The sequence below is a fragment of the Mastigoproctus giganteus genome, chromosome 12 (genome assembly GCF_048544385.1).
Source record: "Mastigoproctus giganteus isolate SK-2022 chromosome 12, ASM4854438v1, whole genome shotgun sequence".
NCBI classification, from domain to species: Eukaryota; Metazoa; Arthropoda; class Arachnida; order Uropygi; family Thelyphonidae; genus Mastigoproctus; species Mastigoproctus giganteus.
In genome coordinates, this window is record NC_143586.1 from 131082852 (window position 1) to 131099238 (window position 16387).

Consider the following 16387-nt stretch of genomic DNA (forward strand, 5'->3'; position numbering starts at 1 on the left):
AGGCCTCATTTTAGGAATAATGTAGAGCTGCCGAATTAGTACAGAGAAGGGCAGTTAGATTTGTGAGTGAAACAAAGGGTTGGTGTTACCAAGAAAGGCTTATTTTCTGCAAAGTGCAGCTTCTGGAGACTAGGTGATCTAATTGAAGTGTTTTTTTTTTTTTTTTTTTTCTTTCCTTTATGAAAACCTCGAACACGAGAGGTATTAGAACCTATAGTACTTAGTACCTTGCTTGGGTTGGAGGTTGAGAAGATGAAAGAAGATATTTGTTGAAATTGGACTTGAACTTCTGTAGACTGTTGCCAGCTTTGGTGCAGGCAGAAAAAGAAACTGAAGAATTGGAAACAAGCCAATTATGATATGCAACGTTCTTCTCTTGAACAGCCTTAGCACATTTATTGGAAAACCAAGGTTTAAATAAAGGACGAGATTTTAAAGTGGAGTGTGGGATAAAGGATTCCATTCCTGCAAGAATAATTTCACTGACATGATCTGAGCAAACGTTGACATCAGAAGTTTTGAAACAGTAATCCGACCAAGGAAAAGAAGAAAAGATATCTCGCAGGTCATCCCATTTTGTATTCTTGTAATGCCAAACAATACGAGATTGGGAATAGTCATGAGATAAAGGCTCCATTGGAGAAGAGACAATCACCAAGTTGTGATCTGAGGTACCTAAAGGACCACTCACTTCGACCGTGTACTTAGAAGGGTTGTTCGTGAGAAAAAGATCAGGCATGTTGGCTGCATGGTTAGGATTGTCCGGTATTCTTGTAAGTAAATGTACAATCTGTGCATGGTCATTAGAAATTTCAAAAGCCTCAGCATCTCGACCAGCTGGGTCGGTGTGACTAGAAAACGGAAGCCAGCTGGAGTTATGAACGTTAAAATCACCAAGGAAAATTACCTCACTGTTAGAAAAGTTGAACTGGATAAAGTCTAGTTGCAAAGGAAGTCAAAGAACTCCAAGTGATTAGTGGAGTTGGGGGAACGGTAGAGACAGCAGATGAATTTGACACAATGAGGTAGAGATTTTAAGCCAGAGAAGATTCCAGATTACCAATTCTCTAACGGAATATCGGAACGGGCATATGCACAAGTACCACCCTTGAGGCGAAAAGAATCACAGCGAATAATTTGGGCAACTGAGATGAGCAGTATTTGAATCAACCGTTAACTGAGATTCTGTCAGAAAAAGTACATGGGGTTTGGCAGACTGCAAGTAGAAATGGACATCGTTGAGATTAGAATTGAGACCACGTATATTTATGAAATGAACTAGGAAGTTGGGAGGTTTAGATCTTTTCGCAGATAAGCTTGTTCTATTAGTTTGACAATTCATGGTATATTCAATAGTATGAAAAAGTGTGGGGGGGGGACAACATACTGTATGAAGTAATGAAATTTTTGGATATGGCGTACACGTGGTAAGAATATACCCATATCCTTGATATAACGTGGCGTCAACAATGCCCCCTGCATACACACTACTCGGACTCCCTCCAGTCACCATGTGGCAGAGTAGAGGTAGAAAGATTATACACTAGCTGATCCGGAAGCCTCCTAGAGAGTTACCAATAGGTTCGGTCCGGTGTACTAACAGGCAGCCTGCAAACACCATTTTAGAGCTGTACCCTCGAAATGTAAGGAAGATTTGATCTAGCTATGATGTTTATCATAACCTCAAAAGTCATCAGTCATACTGCATGATGGAAGAGATAGGGAAAAGTTGAGGCCTTGAATGGTTTGAGCAGGCTCAATGCTAATGGGGTTCTTCCTCTTGATCAGATTACTCACCTTAGTGGATAAAAATTCAAATTGAGGAAAGACAATTTTAGAACAGCTGTGTGGAAATTTGCTTGTGGCCAGTGGGTGGTTGATAGTTGGAACACACTTCCATCTGTTGTAGTGGAGGTCAACAACTTAAATAAGTTGAAAGCAGAACTAGACAAACATGTGACACAGAAGCCTATAATAGATATAAGCTGGTCTGTAACCAAGTTACAAAGGAGGTTAGGCAGGCGAAGGCAGATTACGAGAAATCTTTGGCAAAGGAAAACAGCAAAGAGTTCTTTACTTATGTAAACTCTAGAAGGAAGGGGATGAATCGGATTGGTCAATTTGATATCGATTGTTCAACTGTTGATGATCCTCCTCAGGTAGCTAACAAACTAAATGAATATTTTGCATCGATATTCACACATCAGGAGTTATTCAGGGAGGGGAATGCCAGAGGTGTATTCAACTCTGGCAGTAAGCTAGATAATCTTGTAATAACTGAGAGTAAAGTGGAGGAGAAATTGTTGAAGATAAACACAAGAAAGGCACCTGGGGTGGTTGGAATCTATCCAGTTATATTAAAGGAGGTGGCAAAAGAAGTAAGCAAACCCTTAGCCATAATTATGAGAGCTTCCTTGGACTCAGAGAAGGTATCCATGGATTGGAGATGTGCAAATGTGACCCCAATCCACAAAGGAAGATCAAAGGGAGACACGGATAATTACACACCTGTTAGTTTAACTTCTGTTCCAGGAAAATTAATGGAGGCACTCGTTAAAGAAGCATTGCAGGATCATCTAGACAAGACTTCAGTTATAGCTCAGACATGGCATGGGTTTGTTAAGGGGAAGTCTTGTCTGACTAATTTGATCAGATACTGTGATGTAGTCACAAAGGAACTGGATGCAAAGAATAACTTCGATATCATATATTTGCATCTGAGAAAAGCATTTGATACTGTTGCACATGGAAGACTGCTGCACAAATTGGAGTAGTGTGGCATTGGAGGCAAATTGCTGCTATGGATAAAGGGATGGTTGAGTGGGAGAAGACAGAGAGTGATAATCAATGGACACTGCTCTTCGTGGACTAATGTTATTGGTGGAGTTCCTCAGGGTTCAGTGTTGGTCCATTGTTGTTTTCTGTATTTATAAGTGATATTGATGATGGTATATCAGGCTTAATGTTCAAGTTTGCAGACAGTACAAAGGTTGGCAGGGTTGTTAATGACAGTACACTGCTGCAACAGGATCTAGAAAAGTTGAGCAGATGGGCTGAGAAGTGGTAAATGAAGTTTAACATTGACAAATGTAAAGTACTACATATGGGAAGCAGTAATCCCAGAGTAACGTATCAACTCTGTGGTACCACACTGACAGTGGTAGAGAATGAAAAGGACCTGTTATAGAATAAAAATTACCTGGGAGTAATTGTGCAGGCAGATATGAAGTTTTCTGAGCAGTGCAGACGATCTGCAAGAGTAGCTCAGTGTGTCTTGTCAATGATATACAGGAATTTTTCTAGCAGGGATAATGAGGTGATTATCCCCTTGTATAAGGCAATGGTCAGGCCAACCTTGAATACTGTATACAGGTCTGGAGGCCTCATTTTGAGAAGGTTGTAGAGCTGTTGGAACGAGTACAGAGAAGGGCAACAAGATTGGTGAATGGAACGAAGGGTTGCTCTTACAAAGAAAGGCTTTAAGTTTTGAAAATTAGTGTCTGGAGACTAGGCACCTGCGAGGTTATCTGATTTAGGTGTATAAAGCCTTGAATGGTTTTAGCATGCTCAATGCAGATGGGATTCTTCCTCTTCCTCAGAATATTTGCCTGAGAAGGCCTAAATTCAAATTGAGGAAAGACGATAGTAGAATAGATGTGCAGAAGTTTGCCTTTAGCCAGCGGGTGGTTGATTGCTGGAACAAACTTCCATTAGTCATTGTAGAAGTTGATAGCTTAAATAGATTCAAGGCAGAACTTGACATACATTTGGAGCAAGTGGATGGGTGAAATAAGGGTTTTTTTTGTTTTGTTTTTTTCCCCTGGCTGATGCTATATAAGCTTGCTTTCTTGCATATGCTAATGCTAACATATCAAGTGAATGAATGCGTGAAATGGGAAGAGGTTTTTTTTTTTTTTTTTTGGATGATGCTACATAACTTGCTTTCTTGCATCATATGCCTCTGCTAATTCTAATGCTGATTTCAGGGAATACATTAATCATAACCTGAGGGATATCCATATTAGAAAGTATTTTCTCTAGAATGTGTCATTTATAAATAAATACAACAGATTGAAGCCTAATTTATATGTATTATAGAGTAAAATGAAAATAATATAATTTATTCACATTTCAGTTGATATACACTTATATACTATTGATAGAAATTTTTTTTTTTTTTTTTTTCTTTTTATTCTGCAGTTAAAAATTTACAAGCAAAATATTCCTCCAAGCATAAGTGGTCTGAGTCAAATGTATTATTTTAGTTTTCTCACTTTAAAACAATTTTGATTTTTTTTCTTTTTTTTCTTTTCATATGGAAATACAATTCTTATACAATTAACGGGAACTGTGATTTCCTGTTATACTTTCTTATTTTAAAACCTTTTTCATCAAGTCTGAATAATATGATTAGTATATTTTACTGGATATTTAAAAAATATACATTTTTTTCCATTTTTGTTTTGCAGAAAGTGAACACTTGTCCAGTAGACAGGCTAGTGTTTAATTTAATTATGGTTCGACAGGAACTAGAAGGAAAAATTATATATAGGGTAAGATCATTTTTAATTATTATTTTAAATAGTTAATAAATGCTATGTATATAAACTGCTCCATATTTTAAAAATATGTTGTTCATCACAAATAATCACCGTGTAGCATATACCAATATCATAAACGGATAAGGTAAACTGTTTCAAATTGTGATGAAGGCCAAACTGCAGTTAACACATTAATCATGAAAAATATAATAAAAAAAAATGGATTCCTGAGAGCTGCAAGCCTCTCCCCCTCCCCAGAAAAATTATATATATATAATTATACCATAGTCTGTATATTGTGACAAATACACTGCCCTACCATTAATACCCAAACACTCATATCTACAAATAATCTTTACAGAAAAGCGAATAATATGTGCTGAAACATTCAGCTTTTAGGACCATCTCTGGTCCTAAAGCATAACCAGACAAAAAAAGCCAGTCCATAAAAAGACAGCTTTTTAGGGACTGGCTAAATATGATCAAATTTCCAAAAAGAAGGAAAAACACCTGTGGAATAAGAAAGTGCACAAAGGTGAATGGAACAGGAGTTAGGGTTTTGAGGAGTGGAGGCGACCTGGAGCTTCCTTGGTGTCAAGATTGTTCAGAATTCTTCTGACATTCTTTAATCAGAAAACTACAGGAGGCATTGAATGAAGTATTGGCTGGGTTATAAGGCTGGGTTTTTTTTATGAAAACCCTGAACGTGAAAGGTATTAGAACCCAGAATACTCAATATTCTACATTGGACTTGAATTTCTGCTGATTGTAATTTTCAGAAAATACATGTGAAGGAAGGTTGTTCTAAAAATGGCAGTTGAAGAAATAAATGAGAAAAAAGAAAAGTTGGAAATGAGAGGGGAAATTATAGATGCCAGTTTAAAAGAATAGTGCCCATGGAAGTATCTATAGAAAAGGCATGAAGCAGAAATAGAATGTCTGAAACAGTGCAGAAAGTTTGGGAGATGGTTATTAATTAACCTGACTGCCCTCTTTTGGATGGAATTTAGAAGATGGAGAGAAGTTTTGGGGACACAACTCTAGATTTGAACAATATTCCATGGTATGGTGTGATGTGGTGTGGTGTGGTGGATTTGAAATTTGTACAACTGGGTAGTTATTCAAAAATAAAATACAGAGAGCAAAAGAGAAAACCCTCTGTTTAGATGTAAAAGAGGCAATATTTGTGATGTTCTTATTCCAAGGAAAATTAGCAGTCAGGGTTATCCCTAATAGAGATACGTCATCTTGTGTAGAAACCTGAGTGTCATGAGAAAAGCATAGGAGCAATAGACACCTTTTTGTGATAAAAAATAGATCTGAGTTTTAGAAGTATTGAAATAAAGTTAACTCTGCCCCATTGGACCTGAAGATCAGCATCTAAAGAATTGATATTCTTGAATATCCACTAGAATATCAATTCCAGTGGATATTCAAAAAGCTGAAACTGTTTGTGCAGCTAAGTTTCTCATACATCCAGTATGGATTGTATTGAAAATCAGTGGAAGAAAGTTGTTAATATACAAGAGGAAAAGAGTGGGAGAAAGAACCTTGGGAAACACCAGCATTAGTGGAGAAGTTAGAAGCAGAGAGCCATCTACCAACACTTAACAGGGAGCAGAGAGAAAACTGGATGCCCATTTTCAAAAAAACAGTCAGCAGTCCATAAGATGGGAGCTTGTTTAGAAGGCCTTTATGCCAAACACTATCAAAAACCTTAGAAATGTCAAGAGCAACTGCTTTAGTTTTGCAAACTTTTCCATTAATTTTCCAGTAGTTAGTTAACATAAACCAGTATAATGCTAGTAACAGAATCCATGTTTGGAATCATTGATTAGATGGTCATTTTCAATTTAATTTAGGAGTTGGTTGTTAATGGTTTTCTCCACTACTTTGGAATGAATAGTGATAAGTGAGTGCAATGAGATGTTAATTAAATAGGAATATTTTTCAACCTTTTTAGGAACTCCTATCAAAAAGAAAAAAAAAATATCAGTATAATAAGAAAATGTAAAAAGGTGACAGAAAAGAGCAAGTTCAGAAGCACAAGTTTTGAGAATAAACAAATAATTACCATCAGGTCCTGGAACCTTCTTGGCTTCAAGATTTTACAAAATTCAACATCCTTTTGATGGGAAACCACAAGGTGGGGCATTGAGTGAAGCGTACTGGGAATTGTAGGAGGTGGTTTACCAACCTCATCAAGAGTTATTGGTGAGGAGAAAATAGAACTATCAGGTTTTAATGGGTGCGGGAGTATAAATGGGCAAAACTTTCAGCCAATTAGCTTTGGCACGAGACCAGAATGCTCAACTGCCATTTGGAAGAGAAGCAAGTTTTCTACTCGTAGCCTGTTCAAAATATAATTTGGACTGATTAATTGATTGTGAGCTTTGGTGTAGGCAAAAAATGAAACTGAAGATTTGGAAACAAGCCAATTACGATATGCAACGTTCTTCTCTTGAACAGCCTTAGCACATTTATTGGGAAGCAGAGGATGAGTTTTTAAAGTGAAATGTGGAATAAAGGATTTCATCCCTACAAAAATAATTTCACTGGCACAATCTGAGCATTCTTGAAATGCCAAACATTGCGAGGCTGAGAATGGCTAAGAGAGAAAGGCTCCATTTGAATGAAGGCCATCACCAAGTTGTGATGTGGGGTGCCTAGAAGGCCACTCACCTCACTTGAAGGGTGTTCGTGAGAAAAAGATTAAGCATGTTTGATTTGTGTTTGGGGTCCTGGTGGGTAAATGAACAATTGTGCAAAGTCATTAGTAATTGCAAAAGCAAAAGCCTCAACATCTCCAAGTAAAATTATCTCACTGTTAGCAACATTGGATTGGAGAAAGTTGACTTTAAAAGAAAGGAAGTCAAGGAATTCTGAATGAATTCGACAGTATGAGGTATAGAGAGAGAGAGAGAGAGAGAGATTTTAAGCCAGAGGAGATTGCAGATTACTAATACTTTCACAGAAAATATCAGAGAAGACAACAGTTCCCACCTTTGAAGTGAAAGTAATTGTACAACAAATAATTAGGATAGCTGTGGTGGGTAGTGGTTAAGGATTCTGCCAGAAAAAGTGATGTCTCATGGCAGACTGTGGGTGCAAATGGACTTCACTGTGATTGGAACTGAGACCACATATATTTGTGAAATAAATGACAAAGTTTTGAGAGAAATTTATACATTTTTTCAGATACGTTTGCTCTTTTAAGTTTACTGTCTATTAGTTCTACCAGTATTAGAAGAAAAGTGAGATGCTAGTAAGTTGTCTCTGTCTTTAGCTGAGAGTTCAATAAGACTATTAGGTTGTAAGAGAAGCAGAGGTATAGGTGGATTAAAGCCTGCTGCCCAAAAAGCTTGTTACCATTTGGAAAAGAAGCAAGCTCCCTTAGTCAATTAAAAATCAAGTTGATATCGATTAATAATTGTTTTATGACTGTTGTGAGCTTTGCTGTAGGCAGAAGGTAAAGCTTGAGATTTGAATACAATCTAAGTGCAATGTACTGTTTTTTTTTTTTTTTTTTGTTTTTTTGTTTTTTTTTCCCTTCTTTCTTTTTATTTACAGCCTTAACACATCTATTGGAAAACCAAGGTTTAGACAAAGGTCACAAATTTTGGGTTGGAATGAGGATTAATGGATTTCTTCTTTACAAGAATAATTTTGCTGCCTTCATCTGATCAAACATTAAAACTGGAAGATTTAAAATGCTAATCCAACCAAGGAAAAGTGGAATAGAAATCATGCGTCATCCCATTTTACATTTTTGTAATGCCAAATGACACAAGGCTGGGAATGACCATGAGCAAGAGAGGCCCCATTAGAGAAGAGACCATTATCAAATTGTGAACTGAGGTGCCTAAAGGTCACCTTCAAAGTATATACAAAGTCACTAACATTGACTGTGGTACTTTGAAGGGCTGTCCATGAGAAAAACATCAAGTGTGTTTAGGTATGCCATTAGGATTGTCTGGTATTCTTGTAGGTATGTGAGTGTGAGGTCATTAATAATTGGAAAAGCCTCAGAAAATTGCATGTTAGAAAGTTAGACTGGAGAAAGTCAAGTTTCATAGAAAGGGGAATCAGTTCTTAGTGAGTAGAGTTCAGTCAGTTTCAAGTTGGAAGAGTAGTAGAGACAACAGATGAATTTGACAGAATGGGATGGATAGTTTTAAACCAGATGAGATTCCAAAGTAGGTAGTCTCTGTCAAGGAATATTAGAGCAGATATATGCATAGGTACATTTTCCTTTGAAGTGAAAGGAATCAAGGTGATTAATTAGCACAACTGAAATGGATAGTGGTTAAGGCTACTGTCAGGTGAATGACTGAAAATTCATTTCAGAGAAACAGTCTCACTCATTTGTTTATTTTCCAAAAAAAGGACAGCTCAGTTCCTTCACAATTGCATATTGACGTGTGTATTTGGGTGGGGGGGGCAAATACACACGTCTTATCGATGGGACATTCAGCGCTAACAAAGAGCCTGCTGCCAAAGGCATAAACAGTCTTCTATTCTGGATAAAAGGCAAGTCAAATTTAAAGTATACAAAATAGATCATAACAAATTATTTAGATAATAAGGTAAAGATAATTAGATAGTGTAATTACTTAGATATTTATTTAGATATTAAAATGAGTTATTTTAAAAACAACAAACTGGTGAATGAAAAAAACATTTTCCAAAAATTGTACAAGTATTACCTGATTAACATTGCCCTCATTTCTGTATTTTTGTTTACACATCCAGTGAAACAGCTGATGACAACTGATCATACTGGTTGAGTTATCATCAGCTTACAGAAATAAACAAGATAATGAAATATGCACAGTGCTGTAAAGATAAATATTTTCATTTTGAGAGTATCAGAAAATAACACATTGATTTGGATGTTTGTTTTTCCCCTTACTGCTGCAAATAATAGCCAGACTCCAACTGTAAAACATTTTGTAAGGAAATGAACATCTAAAATGTCATAAATGGAGTTTCATCTAACTGTATGAATGGTGGCTAGATAAAAAGGCAAGAATGTTGTTTTAACTTCAGAGGATTCTTCTTGGAGAATTAGAGAAAGAAGGTAAAAACAGGTTAAAAAATGAAAAGGCATTGCACCCAAAAAAAATTCTCAAGCAAGCAAATAAACTAACCTTTTAGGCTATGGCAAACTTCAACATTTTTTGATCCCAACATCATTGTAGCTGGGTAAATTCTTTTATTTCAGCCGCATTGTTTTTTTTTTTTTTTTTGAAGCTATTAAATTATTCATTTATCCCCAGGCAATTAACTTTAACTATTTGGTGTTACTTTTATTTCCTTTATATTTTATAACCGTATAAGTGTCTGTATAGTCACACATCTATTAATAATTTTCTGTTCAATTATTATTATATATACTCTGTAAAATACAGCACTTCAGAATCTGGAATACTTTAAAATCCAGCACATTTGCTGGATTTTAAAAAATTGAAATTAACATTTTACAATTTGGATATACAGGGTGTTTATAAATGGTGGGAACACTTTCAGTGATTTATTGCACAAAGACTAGGACAGATATCAGTGGTGTCATATACATACCTTGTGAAAGAGAAAATGTCAAAGTTTTTTTAATTCACATCACTTCGCAATGATTCAATGTGGGAACCACGTGTGACACAGCAAATGTCCACACGGTAATCAAACTCTTGACATACCCTGTCCAGCATATCCTGTGTGACCGTGGTGGTAACTTCTTCAATTCTCTGCTTTAGTTCATGGACATCATGTGGCAAAGGTAGTACATAAACACAATCCTTTATGTAGCCCCACAAGAAGAAATCACACGGAGTTCAGTCTGGTGATCTCAGCGGCCATTTCAAGAAATTTTTGTCCCTTTCTCCAGCACATCCAATCCAGCGCTTGTGTAGCTCAGTGTTAAGGTAGGCCCGAACGTCATTATGGAAGTGGCGGAGGGCTCCTGTCTTGCTGGTAAATAAAGTAACCACTTCTTCCCGAATGGAAAATATGCACTTTAGTCAAAGCTTAAATAAAACTGGCACTCACCTCGTGATCCGTTTAGTAGCATGAATTATATAAAAAAAATGTGGGGGGGGGGTATGAGAAGATCTCAGATTAAAAACTAAAATCATAAGTTAAAAATCTTGGGTTAAAGTGCACAGCATCATCCTCTAGTTGTCAGTTTTAAAACATAAAACAGTAAAGTTATGTTTAAATGAGAATAAGGCCAATAGTCGTGAATGATAGACTTTCGTTAAAAACGTCTTCAGTTGGCACTAAGGAAAAATGCATTTTTCCCTAGTGCCAACTGAAGATTTAAAAATGACAACTAGAGGATGATGCAGTGCACCTCTTACTCCTCTGAGCTTAATTTTAATTTTTAACTTATGATTTTAGTTTTTAATCTGAGATCTTCTCATAACCCCCCCCTTTATATATATAATTCATGCAACTAAACGGATCATGGGGTGAGTGTCGGTTTTATTTAAGCTTTGACTAAAGTGCATATATTCCATCTTAACTTTCGGCATTTTAAGCTCTTGAGGCATCAACCATTGCTACAGCATATCGAGGTAGAATTGCCCAGTTACAGTGGTAGCGGTATGACAGGTAATGCCAACTGGTGGTGAATGATGGAACTACACATCTCGGCAGTAACAACTGGGAAACTTTCATGTTTTCTCTTTCACCTGGTATAAATAAGCAAATGGTATCTCTCATGCTCCATGTGTAATAAATTATTGAAGGTGTTCCCACCATTTATAGACACCCTGTATTAACAAAGCAATCTTAGAAACAATAACATTTGTCTTTAAGAAACCGTGCAAAAAAGAGTGACACTTCTTTCTTTTTAAAATGCTTGCCGGAGGTGCCTCCGTAGCCAGGTGGGCAGGAGCAGCAGTGCGTAGCACACGCTTCTTGATTAGACCCGAGGTTCGAACCCGTGTCCACCAAATACGGAGGATGCGGAAAGGTCAGGGAATGACCACCGCATATCCCCGGAGCAATATGGCCTTAGTTGCTAATGCTCCTAAAAAACAAATAACAATAAACAACAATAATGCTTGCAGGACAGTCTGTCTCCAATACATAAGGGAGGTTCTAAGAGTGAAGTGGGAAATTACTGACCAGTCAGTCTAACTTCAGTAGTAGGGAAAATCACGGAGGCAGTGATCAAAGGTGGAATTCAGGATCATTTAGATAGAAATGAAATTCTGAAGGATACTCAGCATGGTTTTGTAAAGGGAAAATCATATTTAACAAATCTGGTTAGCCATTTTGACAGGATCACTGTCAAAATTATTCCTTAAATCCAGCTTCATGAGCTGGAATTTAAGGAATAATTTTTATATTGTTTATTTGTATTTCAGCAAAGCATTTGATTCAGTCCCATGTGAGCAGTTACTTTATAAGCTGGAACAGGTTGGAATCACAGAAAAATCCCTAGATGAATAGCAGGATGGCTATCCACCTGCACAGGGGCAGAGGGTTGTGATAAATGGTTATTCCTCAGATTGAGTTGATGTAAGAAGTGGGCTTCTCCAAGGATCACTATTAGGACCACTGTTTTAGATTTTCATAAATGACATTGATGAAGGGATAAAGGGTGGGATGTCTAAAATTGCAGATGATGTAAAGATAGGTAGAGTAGTTAATGATCACTGCCAAGCAGAGCTTCTTCAGAGTGACCTAGACAGACTTCAGGAATGGTCAGAAAAATGGCAGCTATGTTTAATCCAGCAAAGTGTAAGGTATTACACCTGGGGAACAGTAACCCCAAAATATCTTATACACTTGGTGGAGTCAAACTAAAGCTGGTAGTGGAGGAAAGGGTGTTACAGTACGGTCAGACATGAAGTTCTCTGAGCATTATAGACAGGTTGCAAGGAAGGCCCATGGTGTCCTATCAATGATTTATCGAACAATTACTAGTACAGATAAGGACGTCATAATCACATTATATAAGGCTATTGTTAGACCACTTGGAATAGTGTGTATGGAAACCGCATCTAAACAAAGACATTGTGCTTCTTGAAAGGGTCCAAAAATGGATAACTTGCCTGGTGAGATCGGCCAAAGGGTGTCCATAGAGGAAAGACTTATGGGTTGCAGAGCTTGGAAAATAGGCACCTTAGAGGAGACGACTGAGGTGTTTAAGTCTCTGAGAAGCATAAGTAAAATGAATGAGGACGAAATTTTCATGGTTATAAATGATTCTAGGGGCTATAATTACAAGTTATGAGGGTGGGGGGGTGTTTAGACTGGGTTGCAAGAAGTTTTATTTTAGCCAGCGATTTATAAATTACTGGAATAAGTTACCTACATTGGTGGTAGAGGTGGACAGTTTTGTGGAAATTCAAAGGTCAGCTGGATAATTACCTACAGGAGAAGTGAAACGCATAGGTTGTCTATTTCTTTTTCTCTTATTAATTTTTTTTTTTTTTTTTTTTCAATTTTCTTCTTTTTATTTTATTTTATTTATTTATTTATTTATTTATTTATTTATTTTATTATTATTTTTGGCTGGTGCAGCATAAGCCATAGGCTTCCTTGTGCCATGTGGCCATTGCTAATACTAATACTAAAACTAAAAGATGAGACTGCTATGATAGCCTGTTTCAGAACTAACTTAACCCTCATCTGATAGTAGGTGGTCTCTAGTGATAACACACAGTGCATTTCAATGTGAATTATCATGTATACAAAAATCAGTTTTAAAAGTTGCAGTAGTTCTAACTGTCTGTTGAAACTAATGGAGCACTAGCTCAACTTATTACAAAACACAATTTTGCTCTGCTGTGAGAATTCAGAACATTGCAATATTCATACAGTTTAAATCCTGCTTGTAAAAACAGATAAAAGGACAAGATAGTCAAATTTTTTCAGATGTAAATAAATTCAGTTGTGCTTAATATTCATTGAAGTGTGCTCCTTTAAAACTGCACAACCACTAGATATTCTTCTCTAAAATCTGGAAAATTTTAACATTTAGCACCTCTCAGTCTGCAAAGGTGGCAGGTTTTACAGACCTATTTTAATTTATATATGTAATATTTATATTGCATGTGTGTGTGTATGTTTTACCTTCAGTACATAATCAAAAATGTGCACATTTTGAAATATGCATAATTTTGAAATTTTGCTGACTTCACATCACAAGAAATTTGAAATAACTTTGAAAATGGAAGTAACTAATAGTATCTAATTCAGCATCCAAATTTCATAAGAAAGCTAGATAGATGCCCTGTTAACAGTTATTAACTAAATTTCAGAAAAATTGCTGCAGATATATCCCCACCTGACTTAATTGTTGAATGAACTAATGCTTACTCTCTACAAATTTGATTTTACAGGGTAAATAGTTGTTAGAAGAAAAAGTAACATTGAGAGTAAAAATGAAAACCCGGTTGTTGTTTTTTTTTTTTTTTTGTTTGTTTTTTTATGCAAAGGAAGCAGTATTTGTGATCTGCATTTGCCAAGAGGTATTAGAAGTCAAGGTAATCCCTAATAGAGATATGCAATCCTGTCTATAAATTGTGTGAGATCAAAGATGCCTCTACTCTTTTTTTTTTTTTTTTTTTTTTCACAGAACCGAGTTTTAGAAGGATTTGAATTTAATAAAATTTTCTTCCCCATATTACCCCATTGGAGAATTTCTTGATTGTTGGAGATGGGGGGGGGGGAAGCATTGGTGGTGGATATTTGAAAAGTTGAAGCTGTTTCTGCAGGGCAAGGTTTCTATAACTGTAATCTAGAACATAGTTTCTCTAATCAGCTAAATTATCATTAATGGGCTGATACTAACAGCCACCAAGAGAATTCTTATTTGGATATGTGTGATGTCCACAAACCTCTTGCGTAAAACTAAAATTGTGAATAGGGTATGTGATACAAGCGTGAAACCCCTTCCAGGAACAAAAAATGTTTAAATTTGTTGGCCAGTATTATTTCATCATGAAACTAAATACCATGAATGCAGCTGAAAAAGAGCTGTCCTTGGATAAGACAATATAGTTATTGTCTGTTCTTTAAGCAGTATCAAAGGAAAATGTTACAGATATGGCATTAAAATGTGCATGTTGGCAGAGCCAGGTGGAACTGTTTTGCAAATATTAATTTATTCTGCAAACAGTTCCATGTAATAAAAAAAAAATTGAGCTTGATATCATTCAGATTTTACTGCTGAATAACTCCTATCTTTTTAAGATATTCAAGTATTAAGATATCATTCTGAATTCCATCATGAACTCATAAAACAGTTTCTAATCTCAAAAAAGAAGAAAGAGGCAACAAAATAAAGGCTACAGAAAAAAGTGTATATTTGAACCTAATAAAGAGGAATGGATATACAAGAATTGAAAAAAATAAATAAAAAATACTATTTATGAATGAATTGCATGCTGAACTTTCCCAGGACTCTTTTTAGTAGACTATTTCGTTGATTATAATTTTAAGTAATGTTTCCTGCTTTATTAGAACTGAATATTCTTTTATTTTACATGAATTTGTGTTACGTATATATTCAATATATATTTGTTAGGTATGTATTTCTTATAATAAAATATATATTTTTTAATATTAATATCTTTATTTGTGTTTAGTTATATCTAATTACATGAACTGGAGAAAGGGGGGGGGGAATAAATTTATGATTCTCATACATGTTTCGCAAATGTATCAGTATTGTGAGTATGTTGCGTAATACACTCTGTAGTGAAAGTGTTAAACTTCTCTGTGATTTTTCATCTGTTTTACCCTAGAGTCAATTTAGCATTCAATATTGAGGGAGCAGTGTGAGAAAATTGTTTTGTGTTATCTGTAAACCTCTTACCTTTTTACCAAATATTCAAGTGATAAAATATCATTATTAATTTCTTCATGAATAACTTAGAATTGGCTGTGAAATTTATGCTGTTATTTCTACAGAATGTTGGTTGTTATGGTGGAATGCTTGCTCTTGTTTCTGTGTAAATTCCCAAGCACAAACGGTAATGTCTGTGCTGGATGTAAACTTGTAATAGCACTTTTCAAAGAACACCGACATTTTATGATGAAATTATGGTACAGTTTTATTGAGTAGTAATTATACATGCAAGGACTCAAACTCTCTCTCTTAAGATCTTTTTATTACTATTGTTCTTTTCTTTTTTAGAGTGCTAAAAATTTGGGAATATTTGGTATTATTCACAAAAGCTGGTATCAAAGATTTCAGTTTGCAGTTTTGATAATAATTATGCTTGACACCATAAAATTAAAAAAAAAAAGTTAGTCTAAATAAACTAAATAAAATAGCGATGCCACAAAATTATATTTATTGCATTATCATTAGATTCCTATAGAAAAATGTAAAAGTAAAGAAACTGCTACCCAAGATGATGATGAAAGTCCTACATATTGTGAAGTCTGTGGTCAAAGTGATCGTGAAGACCATCTCCTTCTTTGTGATGCATGTGACCTGGGCTATCACTGTGAATGTCTAGACCCACCACTTGATATCGTTCCATTGCATGAATGGTATTGTCCAGATTGTGATGTCAGTATGAGAAGAGAAAGTAAGTTACGTCATTACATTTATTAAATATGATATTTGGTTACATATAAGTCAATTTTCACACATTAAAAAAAAATAGAAATCTTTGCATATACTATACTACTATGTACTGGTAGGTGTTCAAATAGCTGCTTTTGCTTTTGTAAAACATCTGCCGACACTGGAAATTGTTTAACATCTATATTATCCACGTACATATGCAGTGTTTCTCAACCAGGGTTCTGCAGAACGTCAGGGATTCCGTGAAAAATCATGGCATAGATAAATAAAAATTTAGAAATACTGCAAAAAATTC

The 16387-nt window shown here is 35.6% G+C and overlaps 1 protein-coding gene across 5 annotated transcripts in view; it reads left to right on the forward strand.

Annotated features, from left to right (window-relative positions):
• LOC150077431 (uncharacterized) overlaps positions 1–16387 on the forward strand; it is a 284193-nt gene that overhangs the window by 133142 nt on the left and 134664 nt on the right. For all 5 annotated transcript variants that reach the window (XM_090386306.1, XM_090386304.1, XM_090386307.1 and 2 more), the window contains 2 exons: positions 4470–4553; positions 15871–16093. In XM_090386306.1, the coding sequence (XP_090242432.1) occupies positions 4470–4553; positions 15871–16093 (307 nt within the window). The remainder of the gene's footprint in view (positions 1–4469; positions 4554–15870; positions 16094–16387) is intronic.